This window comes from Myotis nattereri (assembly GCF_964212035.1).
Source record: "Myotis nattereri genome assembly, chromosome: 6".
Lineage (NCBI taxonomy): Eukaryota > Metazoa > Chordata > Mammalia > Chiroptera > Vespertilionidae > Myotis > Myotis nattereri.
In genome coordinates, this window is record NC_138081.1 from 88,233,592 (window position 1) to 88,254,228 (window position 20,637).

General features: G+C 40.4%; 1 protein-coding gene across 1 annotated transcript in view; it reads right to left on the reverse strand.

The window, feature by feature from the left end:
- Positions 1 to 17,091, reverse strand: part of SLC35F1 (solute carrier family 35 member F1) — a gene marked incomplete at its 5' end in the record, with an annotated part of 120,468 nt that extends 103,377 nt beyond the window's left edge. Inside the window, 3 exons of the mRNA XM_081093574.1 lie at positions 13,799 to 13,974; positions 16,345 to 16,435; positions 17,088 to 17,091. Of these exons, the coding sequence (XP_080949700.1) occupies positions 13,799 to 13,974; positions 16,345 to 16,435; positions 17,088 to 17,091 (271 nt within the window). The remainder of the gene's footprint in view (positions 1 to 13,798; positions 13,975 to 16,344; positions 16,436 to 17,087) is intronic.
- Between the last annotated feature and the right edge of the window lie 3,546 nt (positions 17,092 to 20,637).

Below are 20,637 nucleotides of genomic sequence, written 5' to 3' on the forward strand. Positions count from 1 at the left end.
ACCCAATTACTGTGCTCTCTCAGGGCATTTTCAGCTCTTTTTGATTTTGGATTATTTTTAATTTTCCCCTCTCCCCACACTGACTTTATTTTTCAATGTTGAGATAGAAAAAAAGATTCTTACCCTGTCAAAATATGGAAGCGAGATTCTTTTATTCAACTCATGTAAGGATAATTCTTGTCCATGCAATAGTTTATTAAGTAAAGCTTGATCTTTGCTATAGATTTCTTACTATGGTTTCCATTGAAATGCCCTTAAAACAGACAGACTGCTCATTGATTATTCCAAATAATTGATGGAGGTCTGGATTTGGGGTATAAAATAGGAACCCAATGCTCCTTCTGGGAATGCATCTGAAGAATTCCTGTGATGATAATGATAGAGTCTTCTAAAGTATCCAGGGCCCTTGTCCCAAGAACTAATCCCTTGATGAAAATTATCAGAAACAGAAATACCATCACCTCTCCCCACCCCCGGCTTTGGTCAGACCACACTTCTTTTTCTTCAACCTCTCCAGTTGGCACGTGCCTCAGTCAGCAGGCCAAGTGCAATGTGATTTTCCCAGCTGCTTTGGACCTGCTTTGCTTTCTGGAAGTGTATGGAGTTGGTTGCAGTTCACAGATGCATTCTGTGTGAGTTATAGAGAGAAACATTCAGGGGAAAGGGTAGTCAAGCTTAGTTTGCAACATACTTGATCTTCATTGGTGACCTTGTGCACCAAGCCTTCTCTTGAGCCAAGCATAGTAACCGGAGGGCTTATTTGAAGGCAGGGCTTTCACTGAATCTAGAGCCTCTCTACAAGCTCTAAATTTGTCAAGACAGTCCTATCTCAGTAAAGGGTTGGGGAATGTTTTCCTTCCCACCTCTTCCCATTTGTGTATCACTTTTGTCTGTATGCGCAGGAAAAGGCCGGGCTGAAGAGAGGAAACAAAGACATAAAAAACACACGCACAAAAACAAGGGGAGAGAAAGGGTGGGACGCAATTCTGCCTTGAGATTTCACAGTCATGCACAGAACTCTAGACAGAGACGCGTTTCTGGGGCAAGCGCCAGCCTAGGGAATTGTTCTGTCAACTCTTTTCCTTTGGCACCTCCCTTTCCTGTCCCAACCTCTCCTCCTTTGGACCATTTGAGTGAAGTGATGCCTGAAAGTAGAAGGGTGGCTCTGGCTCTTTCTGATCAGATTCTGGGTGCCCACTGTTTCCCTTCGCTTGGTTTCTGAAGAAGGAGCCTCACTCTACACCCTGAGGGAGGGGATGTAGGCTAGTACATTCTAGAATTAGTCCTGTGCTAGTGTGATAATTGCATCAGCAAGTTCCTACTCACATTGGATGCTTTAGTGGTAAAAAATGGGCCTAAAATATCTCTCTCTCTCTCTCTCTCTCTCTCTCTCTCTCTCTCTCTCCCTCTCTCTCTCTCTCTCCCTCTCTCTCTCTCTCTCTCTCTCTCTCTCTCTCTCTCTCTCTCTCGAGCTCTCTCACTCTCCTTTATGAATCTTATCAGTGCCTGCTCTGACATTCAGCAACTAGTTAAGAAAACTTTAAATGCTGGAATATGACTAATGAATTTCAGGGTCCTTGTGGTAGAATCTATTCACATTAAGGGTTACATGTGTAAAATCCAAGTTGCTGGAGAGGAGAATCAGAATTTATGAGGCAAATCTAAAGCTGATGATGGAGGATCACAGTGGTCATCGAATGCTTTCTATATGCCTGACACTGTGCTAGGAATTTTCCAAATACATCACCTCCTTTAGTCCACACAAACCTTCCAAGTCAGTTATTATTATCCTGACTTGGAGAATAAAGAAACACAACACAGACAAGTTTCAGAAACCTCCCAGAATGACTCAATGGCTCTGGAATTTTAATTGAATTGAGGAACAGAAAAAGTCTAGACCCTAATTGTTTAAAATTATATTTTAATTTCATGAATTTAAGTCCTAATTCCTAATTATGATTCTTAAAGATAGACATTTTCTTAGACGCGACTAACTAGGCAGCTGAAGGCAAAGGAAAGTAATATGCATTCTCTTTCATAGAAAGAAGGGTCAGATAGTAAAACATGGTCAGAAACGTATATTCTGATCACATTTTCTTTGATTTGGAATCATTTCCTCTATTTTTTGCCTCCCATAGATCACTGAAGGAGTCCAGTCACTCGAACTTGTAGTCAGAACGCACCATTTGCAAGCATTACATTTAAATTTGGTGAGTTACATGATCCCCTTCCCGGTTCTCAAAAATCTCAGAAATGGAAACCAATGAAACCAGACATGCAAAAATTGCATAGACAGGGAATTCTGGTCTGAGAGAATCACAATGCAATTCTAATCGTGTGAAGGAAAAAAAATGAAGCAAATCTCACACTGCAGACTGCAATGGTGTCTGCAAGATGGCTAACTGCTGAGTCTTTGATTTAATGAAAACTTAGAGAAAGCAATTCAATTCACTGCAGGGACTGCTTTGTTCTTCCATTATAATTCTTTTTAAGGCAAAAGATGATTGTAAGGATAAACTCCATTCCTCGGAATTTTTACACTAATTACACACAAAGCACTATTTTGGCAGAAGGGGCCTTATCACCTTCAGGCAATACAGTTATCATCTTGTAACCACCCTTCATGCTCCCAGATGAACGCTGGAGCGTGCCAGTAATGAGTCCTGCTCTATGCCAACTCTCAGCATGGAGAGCTGAATGCTTAAAGATTTGCAGAATTAGCAGCCAACACGGACTCCAGATAAAACAGGGAGACAATACCTCCCTCCAAGCTTATCTGCCATTTGAAATAAAAGAAATAGGGCATCCATTAATACAGTAAATGGCATGGGGAATGAGGGATGTATACTCTGTATGTGTGTGCTCTTGTAAGTTTACATGAAGATACATTAAGAGAAGATGATGTGCAAATTCATGTCATTTTCCTTCAATCTAAAAGTCACTTATTGTGCTAAGTGATATTGAAAGTTCTGGGTAAGGTATCAATTTATTTGAGATTCATCCACTTTCCCATAAACAGGGCATAAGCTATTGGATACTATAAGTTTGATTACAACTGTGGAGACTTGACTTACTACAGATTTACCCATAAGCACCACCCATGTATGGAATGTGTATAACTTTGCAATGTTTAATGGAGTATGAGTTTGATCTATAACAGTTCCTGTCTCAAGAGAGCAAGTTTCTTGGATTAGGTACATTTTGGGGGGAAAAACTATACTTATTCTTGTGGTCTGAAAGCATGTGATGATAATGATGGGACTTCTGAATATCAGAAAGTGACTGAGGGACTAGCTATATATCGGAAACTGAGCCCAAGGAGACATTATTTCATCACTGCAAACAAGGAGTGATAGTAGACAGCCAATTAATTCTCTCTCTTCCCGCCGCCCCCCCCCCCCCCCCCCGCTTTGGTCAAGTGTTTTAAAGCATAATTTACATGTAATAAAATTCCCCTCTTTTAAGGATAAAGTCTGGAGAGCTTTCACAAATGTATGTAGTCATGTAACCTCTACAACAATCAAGATCTATAGAGCATTTCCATCACCCCCAAAGCTCTGTTGTGTCCCTTTGAGGTCAATCGCCTCTTCCCACCTCCAGGCTCTGGCAACCACTGATCTATTTCCTGGCCTTCATAGTTTTGGCTTTTCCAGAACATCACGTTACTATGCATTATGGAATTGTGCAGTGTGTATGCTTGCATGTCTGGCTTCTTGCATATAGCATGTTTTTGAGATTAACCCATGTTTCAATAGCTTATTCCTTTTGATGGCTGAGTATACTCCATGGTATGAATTTACCACAATTTGTTTATCTTTTCCCAAGTTGATAAGTATTTGGGTTGTGTAGAGTTTGGGGCAATTGTGAATAAAGCTGCAATGTATGTTTGCATATAGTTCTTTGTGTGGACATTATGTTTTCATTTCTCTTGGAAGAATGTTTCTTTGATGATGGTAAATGTTTGTTTAACTTTATAAGAAACTGCTTTCCAAAGTGTCGGTAGCAGTTTGCATCCCCGGCAACAGTTCCAGTTGCTCCATTCACTGCTAGGCATTTTTGCTAGAACTGGATTCTAATTTTCTCTTGTGATTTTTCTCTACCAATTTCCCAACGTGGTTTGTATATAGACCCCCACCTGCTGCACCCCCCTTTCTTCTCCTTTCCCTGACAAATAAACATAATTCTGATGGAGTGTCTACTAAGGATGCACCTTAGAAACCCCTGAGGTACAACCTTTCTATACTGTGGGGGATGAACTCTCCAATCATACTTACAAAGTAAAAATAAATGCAACCCAACAAAGAATAGAAATGGAGTAATTTCCCATAAGGGAGACTTTTATTTTTTAATCCTCACCGAGGATATTTTTCCCATTGATTTTTAGAGAGAGTGGTAGGGAGAGGGAGACAGAGAGACACATTGATTGACTGCCTCCTGCTCACCCCAACCAGGTGAAGCCTGCAACCTAGGTATGTGCTTTTGACTGGAATCGAACCCAGGACCCTTCAGTCTGCAGGCTGGTGCTCTATCCACTGAGCCAAACTGGCTAAGGCAAAGGAGACTTTTTAAGAGGTTCCAGTGAATACTGTCTCACTAGACTTAAGTGACAGTAATATTCCCCCCGAGACTCCCAAGAGAGTTCTAATTCAGCATTTACACTTGCCAAAGGCTTCCTATTCTGCCAACCCACTAACAGCCCCTTCTCAGCGATTTAGTCAAGGTGATCCAGAAAATTGAAAAGTGAGCTGTGTGTGAACAGAACTTGGGCTTCCGCTCAGAAAATCCTGGATCCTGCTTGAAGTCTTTCCATGGCTGTGGCCTGCATTTTTCACTTCTATGGGAATGGGCGAAGGAAATCCCATAAAAGGAAGGGGCAAGGAATCACAGAGGCAGAGCAGTATAAACCGAACTGGGAGGAGAGATCTCCAGGTGACTCTAGAGTCAGCACACTGTGAAATGCCAGGTCCTGGTTTCTAGGCCTCCGTGTGGCTCTCCGAGAGGTCTATATTATTCTGTATGAAATCCTACCTTTCTCTAATTACATTGATATTTTTAATCTTGCAACATTGGTCACTGAGAATTTAGCCAATATAGTCTTATGCAGAAAGTGTAGTGTGTTGGCTGGGCTGGCGTCGCTCAGCAATTGAGCATCGATCTATGAACCTGGTGGTCACAGTTCGATTCCCAGTTGGGGCACATGAGCAGGTTGCAGGCTCCATCCCCAGTGGGGGATGTGCAGGAGGCGGCTGATGGATGATTCTCTCTCATCATTGATGTTTCTATCTCTCTCTTCCTCTCCCTTTCTCTCTGAAATCAATTTACATACACACACACACACACACACACACACACACACACACACACATATAAAGTGTAGTGTGTCTGCTGAGCACAAATGGGAAGCCTGTCTTGAATTAGAAGAGGCAACAATTACTGTCTGATTAATGCTTCCCCAGTCACCACCAAAAGAAGGAATACTTTTTTGACATAAATACCGAGAGGAACATTTGTTTAAAATGCTGAGGGCTATGGTACTGGACCATTGGGCCATGAGTTGCATCCATCTGTTGTGTGTAGACAAGGCTGTCACTTTTATGTATTTCTCTCATTTCTCACTGCCCTACTTGAGTATATGAATGGGAAAGGGAAAATGGTAAGGGAGCTGAGAGTGAGTGTTTGAAATACCTGAGCTCATTTCTTCAGCCTCCCCACTTAGAACTGAAATTTGAACTAGACCTTTAGGTTTTCTGTCTTCTGGAATGTAATCCAACATGAGAATAATTCTCATGAAGAGTAAGACATTGATTTACTTTTCAGTACTCTCGTTAGAAAAAAAAAATAACAGGGATTACACATGGAGATATTTTTATGAGTGCTCCATTAGTACTATTAGAGAGTTGCTTCATTTTCACAATCAAAGAAATATATAAAATGACTCAATATATACCTTAATGTCTATGTTTCAAGAATTTGTTAGAGAGCAACATGCATGCAATTCTTATCAAATTGCTTTTAGCTAGGAGCTTGTCTTTTATTTGAAATTGAAGAGTTTATAGAAATATCTTTCAATGAAAAAGCAAAAGATGTAGAAACAGCAGTCACCAGGAATATATCTACTGATGGTTAATGGTGACAACATTTTATTTTATTTCCAGGGTCTACATATAAAAAAACAGATACTTCTCATTCTATCATGTTTTCATTACTGACACACACCCCTTCTTTTTTTTTTTTTACCACCATGACGAGAAATAAAAACAAGGAATTAAAAGTTTTTTCTTTGTTTTTCCCTTGGCATCCTGCTTTTCAATCCTTACCTCCCCCATCACTGAGTAAAATGTAGATAGGAAAATAAAAAGGATTTAGAGAAACAAGAACTGAAAAAAGCTGGCAGAAGAAGAAAAGGAGGAGGAAATTACTGACTAAATCCTTGTGGTTCATATACTCTCAGAAGTTACAAATTGCCAAAAAAGGAACCATGGGTATTTATTATTTAAGAAGCACTGAAAGTAGTTCCAAGAATCAGCAGGATTCTTGGAACAGTTGATAAAAAAAAGCTCTTGGGCAAACAGTTAGATGACATATTCTTTTCTTGATAAGAAATACATCCAATTTTCACCTTTGTGTTTTTAAAAGCCTGTCAGATCTCTTGCTGCTAACAACACAAATGGAAGAACAAGATGGGCTTCAGTTAGACCCAGCCTGTTCTTCTTTCCTCTTGTTTATAGTCTTTGCATTTGTCTCTCTGCTTCCTGATTTCAGCTAGAGGAATTGCATGAATTTTTAAGAAAAAAGTAGGCATGAAAAAGAGTCTTCTTTTGAGAATCTCCTTGGCAAATACGTAAGTTTTTTAAACTCTCACTAGACTTTCTTAGTTGCATTCCTGTGGGATATTAGAATATATATATTTTTCTGCCCCCAGTTTCTGATACCGAATTCCTAACACTCTTGTAATTTCCTATGTGATGAGAACACAAAGAGCACCTGACACAAGGTTCCTAAAAACCTTGGAATTTCCAGGGTGCTAGGAATGCCTTCTGTTTTAATGAGGTATCACTCTTAGTGGTCTCCTGGAGAAGTGGTCACCAGAAAATGCAAGCCATGATTAGAAGCTTGGAATTATTAATCCCACTTCCCCCTTCCCCAGAGAGGTGAGAGGCCTGGCAACAGAGCTAATGATCAATCATCCTATGTAATAAAGCCTCTATAAAATCCTGAAAGGACAGGGTTCAGAGAACTTTAGGGTTGGTGAGCATGTGGAGGTGCCGAGAGAGTGGTGTATCCAGACAGAGCATGGAAGCTCCATCCCCTGTCCCACATACCTTGCCCTACTCATCTCCTCCGTCTGTGTGTTCATCTATACCAGCGGTTCTCAACCTCTTGGTCATGACCCCTTTGGGGGGTCGAATAACCCTTTCACAGGGGTCGCCTAAGACCATTGGAAAACACATATATAATTACAAATTGTTTTTGTGATTAATCACTATGCTTTAATTATGTTCAATTTGTAACAATGAAATTGGGGGTCACCACAACATGAGGAACAGTATTAAAGGGTCGCGGCATTAGGAAGGTTGAGAACCACTGATCTATACCCTTATCATATCCTTTCATGATAAACTGGCCCACAGTTTATTTTTCCTCTGGAGGGGCTCTAGGAAATTAACCATGTCCAAGAAGGAGGTCCTGGGAAGCTGTAATTTATATATAGCCCATTGGTCAGAAGCAATTGGCATTTGGAGTGAGGGGGGCAGTCTTGTGGAACTGAGCCCTTAACTTTCTCCACGTAGAGAGTGTCAGAATTGTGCTAAATTGTGGGACACCCAGCTGGTGTTGCGGACTGCTTGGTGTGGGAAAAACCTCCACACATCTGGTATTAGAAGTGTTATAAGTATAGTAGTAGTGTGGGAGTAAAGGAAAGACAAACGGGAGGAGTACTGAGTTTTTCTTTATTGTTCCTGAAGACCTACTTTGTGCATACAAAGAAGTAACAACTATCTAAATTTAACTAAATTCTCAAAGTGGGAAAAAACCAAGATGGCAGCATAGGTAAACACCGGAGATTGCTGCTTAGCACAACCACTTCAAGAATACAACTAAAAGACGGAACGGACATCATCCAGAACCACAGGAAGGCTGGCTGAGTGGAAATTCTACAACTAGAAGGAAAGAGAAAAGCATACCGAGACTCAGAGGAGGTGCGGTGCGGAAGTAAAGTACAGAGTATGGAAGCACACGCAGAGAGGGCTAGCGGTTGAGGACACGGTTGTCTTTTTCAATCGTCAGGGAGTTCAAGCTCTGAGCTCCAGTTCCAGGCAAGTCTCTGGGGACCCAGACTCATACAGGAGAAACTGAAATGTCTGGCATTGGTCGGAACTCGAGGGTAGCTTTCTCTCGGAGGTGCTTGCAGTGATTGCTGGGACACTTAGGAGCGCGGCCTCTGAGGGCAGCCATAGCTGCTTGCTCCGCCCTGTTGATCCCCTGGGACCCCGGCCTGCCCAAGTCATGCACATGAAAGGCCTGGCCCTTTGCAATCTGAAAATTACCTAACAAATTGCAGCTAGCCCAAGGCCCCACGGCAACTCACATTGCTTCACAGCTGGCTCCTGCTGGGTAGCCTCAGGCAGAGGCTAGATTAGCACCTCCTTAGAGATGCAGGAGCCAGTGTGCCTGGTGGTCAGAGTGGGACCATCCAGATTGCAGCTCCTCAGATCCATAAAGGACACACTCAGGGGGAAGACTCAGTGAGCACCAAAGCTCCACTGAAGCAAGTCTTACCCTAGAGGGGTGTCTCCAGCACAGAAGTTCTCCCACTGCAGACACAGCTAATTCTCACAGCCAATTGGCCTGGAGGTCAATTCCTCCCAGTGATACCTACAACAATCAAGGCTTAACTACAACAAGACTGTGCACAAAGCCCACAAGGGGGTGCACCAAGAGTGGCCTCCTCAGGCAATTGGGGAGGCTGAGCCACTGGGCCCTATAAAACACCTAACACACAAAGCCACTCTATCAACACAGGGAAGCATAAAAAATGCAGAGACAAAGAAACAGGACACAAATGACAGAAATGGAGGAAAACAAACTACTGGGTTTAGAGTTCAAAACCACACTTTTAAGGTTTTTCAAAAACTTTCTAGAAACCGCCAATAAATTTAGTAAGACCCTCAAAAAGTCTGGTGAGACAACTGATAAATGTAGTGAGACCCTCAAGAAATCTAGTGAGACACTCGAGGTTATGAAAAAGGATCAACTAGAAATTAAGCATACACTGACTGAAATACAGGATATTATGCAGAGTTTCAACAACAGACTAGAGGATCGCAAGAATCAAGTCAAAGATTTGAAATATGAAGAAGCAAAAAACACCCAACCAGAAAAGCAAAATGAAAAAAGAATCCAAAAATACGAAGATAGTGTAAGGAGCCTCTGGGACAGCTTCAAGCGTACCAACATCCGAATTATAGGGGTGCCAGAAGATGAGAGAGAGCAAGATATTGAAAACCTACTTGAAGAAATAATGACAGAAAACTTCCCCTACCTGGTGAAAGAAATAAACTTACAAGTCCAGGAAGCACAGAGAACCCCAAACAAAAGGAATCCAAAGAGGACCACACCAAGACACATCATAATTAAAATGCCAAGAGCAAAAGACAAAGAGAGAATCTTAAAAGCAGCAAGAGAAAAAAAGTCAGTTACCTACAAGGGAATACCCATACGACTGTCAGCTGATTTCTCAACAGAAACTTTGCAGGCCAGAAGGGAGTGGCAAGAAATATTCAAAGTGATGAATACCAAGAACCTACAACCAAGATTACTTTATCCAGCAAAGCTATCATTCAGAATTGAAGGTCAGATAAAGATCTTCACAGATAAGGAAAAGCTAAAGGAGTTCATCACCACCAAACCAGTATTATATGAAATGCTGAAAGGTATCCTTTAAGGAGAGGAAGAAGAAGAAAAAGGTAAAGATACAAATTATGAACAACAAATACACATCTATCAACAAGTGAATCTAAAAATCAAGTGAATAAATATTCTGATGAACAGAATAAACTGGTGATTATAATAGAATCAGGGGCATAGAAAGGGAGTGGACTGACTATTCTTGGGGGGGAAAGGGGTGTGGGGGATGCGGAAAGAGACTGGACAAAAATCGTGCAGCTATGGATGAGGACAGTGGGGGGGGGTGGGAGGAGGGGGGGTGGGAACTGGGTGGAGCGGAGCCATGGGGGAAAAAAGAGGAACAACTGTAATAATCTGAACAATAAAGATTTAATTTAAAATAAATAAATTATTAATTCTCAAGGTGGAGACAATGTTAATAGAACTACTTTTGTAAAGTACTTTTTTTTTCCCTACAAAAGTTATTAGTGAAGTTGCTTGTTATGAACACGAGATTTTTTTGAATTTGAGAACCATCTGGAATAAAAAACTAGCTCTAATTAAGGAGAAAAATAGATTTAAAATTTGTTCAACCAGATATATATATATATATGCATATATATATATATACATATATATATATACATATATATATATATATATATATATATATATATGCATGTATATATATATACTCTTAAAGAGGATGGTACTCAAATTTTGCAGGGACTAATGAATAATCAGGAACAAGTTCAAAACATCAGTTTGAACTGGAGTTCCACCAGAACTTTTGCTGGAATGTGTTGCTTCAGAGTCTTTGAGCATTGGTCCAATGCAAACTTGATGAAAAGAATACAGTTTGAGGTCAAATTTCCACAAGACTTTTGTAATCACATCTCCCTTAACACTTTTAAAGTGCTTTTTGCATTTATCACACTGTGTTCACAGACAACAATCATAACTGTTTAAAAATTGTATGCTTAAAATTAGAAAATGAGATGTCTTTAGACATATGGCCTAAGGTGACATCAAATTAATGTGGTGGCCCAGCAGGGTGGGGATGGCTGTGCTGGGAGAATTGGGAAGATGGGCATCTCCCTGGGTCCTCATCTCAGCCTCTGTGGAGAGTGGTCAGGGAGCAATGGGAAAGGAGGGAAACTGGCTATGAGAGCACCTCCCTGTACACACCAGACCCTCCACCCTTCCCTTTGCTCGGTTGTTCATTCCCTCCCAAATCTTGAGGTGCAAGAGGCAAGAGATTAGTATGTTTCTAGAACATTAGTGCTGAAGCAGCCCACACAAAATTAATGCAATTACGATGTTGATTTCCAGATGTTAGCTTAATGCCAGCCTATTAAGATTTCTAAAGATGAAGATTAAAACAAACAAACATTATGAGCAAACACCCAAATAAAGACATGTCAGCAGATTTAGTGATAATATGAAGCAAAGGAAAAAAAATCTCCAGATAGAACATTTTGGAAGTTGGTTTTCTTCATCACTGATGGGAGTCGACAGCATTTTCTCAGGTCCTCTCCTGTCTTCTTTCCAGAGAGCCCCCAGATTCCTTGCTGCCTCTAGCCCTCAGCCTCCTTCCACCTGTGCCTCTCCCTGCACACCCTGCCCACCTCACCTGAGTCTTCGACCACATCCTCCTGATTTCATTGCTGTGCCTCACTAGACCTTGCACCAACTGCTGGTTTCTGAATTAGAGTTTTGAAATTCAAGGGAAACACCCTCCTTTTGCTTCAAAGTACCTCTCTTTCCTCCTCTTGCCTCCCGTGGAGTGGGCAGGGTGGGCCAGGAAGGCACACAGCCCTGGCTGAGGGCGGGTCTCTACCTCCTAGTTCTATAGCCTGGAGCAGGTTCTTCATGCTGGAGCAGTCTTGGTTTTCTCATTTAAAAATTTTTGGATAATAACACGCATTTCCTTTGATTGAAGGAATAAAAGAGGGAATTCACATATATAGTGCCTGGTACATTATAAGGTTCAATAAAAGGTATTATTATTATTATTATTATTATTATTTTTCTACATTAATTTTCTAAGCTTTTCTGTCTCTTTTTGTGACTGTTTCATAAAATGGCTTGATTCTACTTTTGTCCTGATGCAAGTTTTTATTAAATTTCTGAACCCCTATTAAGTAAGGTGAACAAGAACTCAAAGACAAGTTACAATTCGCCTTCTCATAGTCTGGAATGTTTGATTCTCAACGCCACAGAGAAGATAAATTTACCACTTTCATGTGAATTATTTTTTGTAATATTAAAGTATTGCAAAATCGTGTTAAGTTTAATTTTATTATTCTTATTCATACTCCTTGTACTGAGCTAACTAAAACAAGCACCCAATAACACATATTTTTGAGAAGTAAATGAAATTAGCTTCTTCAGTACTTTAAACAAATCCAAAGTTAAACTAGAATTCAGTCCCATCTTGTTCATTTCTATTCTCCCCCTAAGATAAAATCTAGTAGTGGCCAAATCATTATAATTAAGCAATATTATTTTAGATAGTAATCTAAATAAGTACATATAAAAATAAAATACTAATACTAATATACAGTTCTTATAAAAGTTTTAAAAAAGTATGACTAAGTTGTTCATCACTTTAGAGACATAGAAGCATGGAACAGACTGACAATATCAGAGGGAAGGTGGGGTGGGAAGTGGAAAGAGAGTAACCAAAGAACTTATATGCATATGTGCATAACCCATGGACACAGACCATAGTTTGATGAAAGCCTGGGGGAGTTGGGGTACGGGGTGGAGGGAGTCAATGGGGAAGAAGGGGACATCTGTAATAATTTCAACAATAAAGCTAATATTTTTTTAAAAAAAAGCATGGCTATTAGCCCAACCAGCATGGCTCAATGGTTGAGCATTGACCTATGAACCAGGAGGTCACGGTTCAATTCCCAGACAAGGCACATGCCCCGGTTGCAGGCTCCATCCCCAGTTGTGGGGAGGGGGTGGGTGCAGGAGGCAGCCAATCAATGATTCTCTCTCATCACTGATGTTGCTATCTCTCTCTCCCTCTCCTTCCTCTCTGAAATCAATAAAAATATTTTTTAAAAAAAATTATGTTAGAATTGATATATACAACTATTCATATATCCTTACTTATTATTAAGGTATATAATTGCCTTCAAAATTATTAATGATTAATTTTCAATGCACATTTTATAGTCAATAGTTACTATTGGGGGAAAATTCATGGCTATTTCTAGATCATAGATAAAAATGTATACACCAGATCCAGTGGTTTAATCATAAAGCTCTGAGGTATACGCTCCAGAGATATAGCCAAAGGATATAAACTGCAATGGCCCCTTAAAATGTTTTTTTTGCATTGATTCTTGGAGGCCTTGCTTTATTGCTTTAGCTATTGTAAGTGTAGACAGAACATCTTACCTGGCCATTTGTGGTAGTTTTCTTTTCTCCCTTCCCCACTTTGCTATTATTAGAGTTGTTTTGTGTTTACTACTTTTACCCTTCCCATGACACTTTCCCAAAGAACATATATTTGTCTGTAATTCCCTTGAATTTCTCAGGGCTAGCATTACTTAGGACAGCTGTACCGGGCGTGTTCCAGGTTCCATAGAAGCACTCTATTTAGATTCACAAAGGGGCACGAGGAATTTTACCAGAAATTCACATAGTGAGCAATTGTACATTTCTGCCTATCCATGCATTTCCCACTTCACACTGAATTCACACAATTTATACTTCTTTGTGATTTATTCATTCATGTTATTTACTGTATGACTGTAAAACAGAAAAGTGAGATATGGGGTTTTGAATTATCACATGATGCTGTAAGTGAAAAAGTTATCTGGTTATGGCGCATCATTTTTCTAGATGTTTGTAAAAGAGAAACTTGGCTACATGGCTGGTGTATTTGCATGCTTACCTTGTCTGACAGCCAGCGTGGTGGTATAGACCAAGAAGAGAAGAATGTAATTGAGGAAACTCTGGAAGACCGGTGTGTTGGCATGGAAATCTTCCGACAAGTACTTGCTGGTCAAGCCAATTCCACAAATAAGGAGGGATAACACCTGGCCGAGAGCCACAGAGATTAGCATCTCCCTGAAAAATGAAAAGAAACGCAACAAAGATCAGCAGTAAGTCCATTTAAACAACATTTAAAATTTATGGAGCATTTATGCTATTCATTGGGCTAAGTGCAATAAACAGTATTTCTTTTAATTCATTACAGCAATGCTATGAGGAAGGTGCAATTGTTCCTGAGGTTTTATAGGAGGAAAATCTAACGCTTAGAAAGCGTAAGGAATTTTCTCCCAGTCACATAACTAGGAAGTGGCGAAGTGATAAAACTGGGAATTGAGACTAAATCTCTCTAAATGACCCTGGCTTCTAGCCACTGCCCTCCAGGGCCTGTGGGAAAAGTTAACACCGTTTCGATGCCCACCATAGAATTCACCAAGTGTTCAGAAACCTGAGTGAGAATCTGAACACCAACCAGGAGAAATCATATTCCAACCCTTTCATCAGGCTCTTATACCAATAACAGAGACTTTTCTTTAGAGATAGAAATCTTGGATCCTGGAACACAGAAATGAAGAGGCTGTACAAATCCCTGCAAATCCAGAAGGACCACCTCCTCTCCGCTCCCAGATTGGGGGGTCCCCGTTGGCTCTAGAAAGCATTAGTAAGCACTTCTAGCCACTCTCCTCTGCTTAGGTTGTAATTGCTTACACATTACAACTGTTATTCATGAAGGAAATTTAATGACCAAAGTGGTCACTTGAAGTGAAATATTTCAAGATCTGTAGATATTTTCTGTGACTTCTTCCTGGCAGTGTCCCTGGAGGCCACTCTAGTGGGGTCGGGAGCAAGAGTCAAGGGGTCTACTTTGCAAAGGCTTGATGGTCACATGAACTTTTGTGCCCCGACACAGGAAGAGCCTTGGAAATACAAAGCAGGCTCCTGCCCTCCCCAGTCTCATCTGGCTTTTCTGGTTTATTTATAGAAACAGCTCTGTAAAATAAGCAAGGAGTAGGATTTCTCAACCAAAAAAAGCATTAGGCAGAGGATTTGCAGTGCTACATATTCCCTCCCCCGTGACTAACCACTACAACTAATATAATATGAATGTCAAGTGTAATTGAAAATTTTTTTTAAATTTAAATATCATAATAAGGAGTTGGTTTCAGTGGGCAGATAAGAAATGTTTTTGGTATACTGAATTTGAGCTGCCAGATCATCTTCCACATGATCCAGCAGTGTCAGAATCATGGGATTAAAGGTGAATGGGAAGGTCAACCAGGAGGTTGATACGGAAAGTTATACACATAAGAGATGGCTAAGGTCCTGGAAATGGATATCACCAAGGAAGGGATAACAGCAGAGAGAATAAGAAGGACCAGAGAAAATCTCTAGGAAATCTCCAGATTAAGGCTAAGGGAGAAAGAAAAGGCACAACATTGGAGTGAGAAGAGGTTAGAAAGCTAAAGGAAAGAACAGGATAGCTCTTGGTGTCAAGGAAACCAAGGGAACAGATACTTGCATGGAGGGAACAGTTGTAATAGTATATGTTGCTTAGAGGGTAGGGAGAATGAGGACTGAGAGGAGATGATTTGTAGTCATCTCCAGCCTTTGAAAGACCAATTTTGGTTGAATGAAGAGTACCAGAGCGTCATTATGCAGCCAACACATACTTTTTGCCCTCACGGAGGGCACAGAGCACACAGGCCGAGAAGTCTAAGTGGCTGGTTTCCAGAAATATTCGGGGGAAGGTGAAGACAAAGAAAGCCAGCCAGGCTGACTGATGAAAACTCCTCCACCAAGACATCTGTAATGAGCGCCTTTCAGCAAAAGGTCAACACAAGCCTATTCTTGTTTCTTCAGCCAAACAAAACAGCAAATCTGCTGCATTCAATTTCTGCTTTTAATTAGTGGCCATGTCATTCAGCGGCTGCTATGATTTGATAGAAGGTGCAAATTATGATTTTACCCGTCATGCTAATAAACGTGACTTGTAAAACAGAAAAGAATGGAAGGGACCTTTGATCAGATTAGTTTATGAGTCCTTTTCCAACTGTAGGGACCTAGAGCTGCAGCTGTTGTTGCAATCTGCACATCTGACCTCAGTTCCTAGTCACCAAAGCAAAATAAATGAGTAACTGAATAAAACCATAAATAAACCTAGATGCTGACACCCTCCTAATCCAACCTCCCCACTGCCTCTATTGTCTTCCTTTCATCAGACTTCCTTCTGTTCTCTTTTCACACAGGACAAGTCTTTTTGGTGATTTTTTTTCACAGAACATGCTCCTTACCACTCTTCTGTTTTAGGATTTTTTCAGTTCATTTACTGTTGCCTTATTTCTCTGAACTTTTCTTTCTTTAGGTAACCACCAAAGTAGATCTCTGGTCCCTTCAACCTAACTCCTCATCATCTTAAAAGGGCCATTCTCTCCTGAAAGCCTCCCTTACCACTCCCTGCTCCCCAAAGCTGAGTTAAGTTTCCTCATCTGTATATTCCCACCTCTACTTGTACTCATCATATTGTGCAGCTCGTGAGCTCCTGAAAAGAAAAAAAAATGTATTCTATTCATGTGTATGTTCCTCGTACCTTGAAGATTATTAAGTGGAAAGGAGACAGATACTTAATACAGAATGAATGAATGAATGAATGAATGAATGAATGAATGAATGAATTTACAAGCGAACAAATGTATAAGTGAAAAGAATGAAGTCTCAGGAGATTTGAAAGATGGCTGCTAATTCTATCTTGAAAAACTACTAGCTCTAAATGACAAAAACAACCCCATTTTCACGGTATTCCATCTGCCAGTTAGACACTGAGATTAATAAGCTATTTTCCGATGCATTTCTGAACAAGCCTGGTAAGGTGCTATCTTGCGAAAAGGATGCTAAATATGATGTGGGGTGAAACTTTGCACAGGGGCGGTTGGTTATTCATGTAGTATATAGAATAGCACACCAGATGCATTCTAACAGGCTCCATAGTTCCTATAATTTTAGTAGCAGAAACGGAGAGCAGACTATGATACACATTTTCAGCTTCTTTGTTTATGCGTTTAGAAGGACATCCTGTCCACTTTAAATTCAGAACGACTAGACAATGAAAAATGTATGAGTCCTAGAAAAAAAGAGTCCTCCAGGAAGCTGAATACCTGATATAACAGAGCTTGTATTCATAAAGACTGACATACCCATTACCATAAGCACTTTGTTCTCTTAAATAAATAGAATTCAGACTCTTGTGAATAAAGCAGTGTTATACAAATCAGATATTCAAAATAAGAAGATTTAAAACAAACCATAAATTGAATCTTGTTTTTCCCCTCTTAGGATTAAGAATACGTTCCTTTAAAAAGGTATGAAAATTTTCAACACAGAGTTACCTAGTCATATTGCTTTGTAATTCTTTAGCATGAGAGGGGAGCAATTATGGCATCATCTTGAATTAGAGCATGTCAACCTTTCTGTAGAGACATCTTCATTTTGATAACTGTTCTCTGGCAAGTCATGCCAGACCTGAGTCAGCATCTGAATTCAATATGCATACATCAAGAACAAAGTACACTGCTGTGCCTAAAAACACCGCCACCTAAACGTGGGAGGAACACGTTCTACTACGTTATGACAAGATTCCTGTGTTCAGGAGTTAGGACACTGGCTTCTTGAAGCTCTCTGCTGAAAAGTTTCATCACATTTAAGTATGAATTAGAGTTCCATGTAAGAAGCTTAGCAGGCAAGGAGCAAACACACATCTCGGAGGTTTAACATTTGTTGGAGTTCCTTCACCTCAGAGTCTGTGTTCATGGAATTGATCTGTTCTCTGGCTCTGTGGTACCAGTGTTGTTGTTGCTGTTGTTTTTTAGAGGAAACCCAGTAAGCCACAGGGAAGCCCCTGGAACAGCATTTCATCGAGTCTATGAGGAACCAAGTGTAGGAGACACTTGTAAGGCTAGTGTGAGAAAGATGAGTCACAAATGCCCATGCACCCTATATGTTGTATGTCTAGAGAAATGGCACACGAGTAAAAAGGCACCAAGTAGGGAGTGGGAAGCGTACCTCTTGAGTTCCTCTAATCAAGCTCCACAATGTTGGGCATTTCCCACTCTGGCTTGGATTCCTTCAAGTAAAGTAAGGATATTATAATTGGTAAGACCCCTCTTAGCTCTCCTTCAGATCTTCTTGGTCTCCTCTGTCTCTGAGGTCTCTAGTCACTCACTCTAGCGCCAGCAGTGGCTGCATGACCAACTCCACATGGACTACCCCAACATCATGTGGGCATAGCCCAGTGGCCCCGGGCCTTAAGTCTACACTGTGCACTACCCTGGGGGCTGCAGGTTGATGCGGAGGGCTAGACCTTGTGGGGACCTACTTGGTGCCCACTCATCAGTAACCAGGCAGTGCAGGGGAATTATTGCACTTGCGCACTAGAAAGCCTATGCAGACAACCACATGCTCCTTTCTTCCTCCCTAGGCAGACTGCTTGGAGAAGCAGGCACTTCTGCAGGCTCTCAGAAGAAGGTCCTGCCCACAAGATGCTCTGTTGGGTACCCCGCCCTTCTACTGTCTCTCCCACCTTTCCTTCTTCACTCCTGCTCCCTGGGATTCCTGCCCTTCGTAAAGCAGCAGCACATGCTTCTGTTTTCTGGGGAACTCAAGCTAAGATAATGAGCTTTCCATCTCCTCCTACTCCATAATTCTGACTTATTTACTTTTAGAAGATGCTGGTGTGTAGTCATCAACCCTTAAAATTGGTATCTTTGACCTTAAAGTCTATTCTTCTTGTGTTTTTGATTAAACTCTTTGGTAGCTGAGCTATCAGCAATGTTTACTTATTTATTAAGTGCACACTCTGTGGGTTTTGGGATTAGCCACAGAGAGAGTCAGCCAGGAGCATTTGCCAAGGCCTGCTGAGTGCAGGTTATGAGAAAGGAATGCTTGTCCCCTGCCTCCAGGAAGCTGAAAGGTCCATGGAACACAAATAAGTCAAACTATCTGAACAGAGGACGTAACGATACCCCTGTACAAAACTGCTAGAAGCTGTTGGGATCATTTCAGTCTTTAAAACTGGGCAAAGCAAATCTGGGAAGGTTTCAGGGAGAACATACTTTGGAGTCTTTTTCTGTTTTAAATAATGGAAGAGATGTAACTTTGTTTGCATGCACGTGGAACAACAAAAATTCTCAGAAACTTCTGGCGTAAATATAAAATAGAATATCCACTCTAGAAAAACAGTTTGGAAGTTCCTGAAAAGTTAAAAATATGTCTAGCAAGTGGTCCGGCCATTCACTCTTAGGTATCCGCCCAAGGAAATGAAACAATATATGCACACCAAGGTTCGTACATGAATGTTCACAGCAGCTTCATTTGCAGCAGTCAAATCCCTTTGTCCCAGTGCTATGGTCCCAACTGTCCGTTAACAGGTGAGTGGACAAAGACACTGGCATATCCCTACCAAGGAACAACACTCAGCATAGTTGGCTGGATGCCGACACTTCAGTAGCTTTGCAGTGCACCCACCTCTGGCCCAGGCGGCCAGGCCACCTGTACTTTCATCCCAACATCGCAAAGCTACAGTTTTCTAATAACTTGCTTCTTTGCATCTTCATCATGGCTTTCTATGTCCCTTTCAACATTATTTGTCATTACAAGATTTTCTGCCATCTTGTTTTTCTTGTATAATACAGCATCTTCACAGTGATGAGAAGAGGAATTTCTAGAAACTATTTGAGGCCAATTATACAGATTATTATATTTAATAACATTTTTTTAAAAAAATAAAGGGTTGTATGACGAAACATTTTGCAGAACTTATCTTTATGTTATGATTGCTTACTCTTGTAGTTGCTTGCTAACACTGTGTCAGGTAATCTCTTCAGGCACCCCGTACACTTAGACCAAAGTGATCTTTAATAAAAGTGTAAGTTCATATTTAATATCCTCTGACTGGCAATTAGAAACGTTACTGAATATTTTTGTTTCATATGATTAGACTTCATTGCACTTGTTTTACTTTGCAATGTGGCTGATGAAGAAAGGTCTGATTAAGAATACGAGAAGTTTCAAGTGAGCAAAATTTTTTGTTATTTATTTATGGTGCATTTTCGTATTATCTTTGACTCTCGGCTTCTGTGTAGGAATTATTGTTAATCCAACAATCCTCTTTGTGAAGCTTAGTTATTGAGATGGCATAATCACTAAATCCTTTCATCAGACCCACATACACTGGGTGAGGTCAGGAAGCTACCATGAAAACCCTCTGATAGCAGAACATCCACTCCTCTGTCAAAAATCTCATGTAACTTCGAGGAATCAACTGTCAAGAGAAGCCAGTCACAAAAGAGCACGTAGTACATGATTCCATTTATAGAACATGCCCAGAACAGGCAAATCTACAGAGACAGGAAGTAGCTGCTAATTGAGGACCAAGGGAACAGGAAGACAGCAAGGTGATAGCTAAAAAGTATAGGGTTTCTTTTTAAAGTGATAAACTGGTTACAGAACATGTGAATGTGTGGGGAATATAATTTCTGTTGCTGCTTTTTATCATATTATATTAACAATTATGGTTATGAAATTAGTTAAGGAAGATAATCCTTAGGAACTTACAATTGTATCTGAATTAAAATACTGTTTGACTGGCCTTTTAAAAATAAGCTGTACTCCATAAATCATGTATTTTATAATTGCAAATAAAAGTACATTTAAGTAGTCCAAAAAATTTTTTTTTAAAAAAGTGATAAA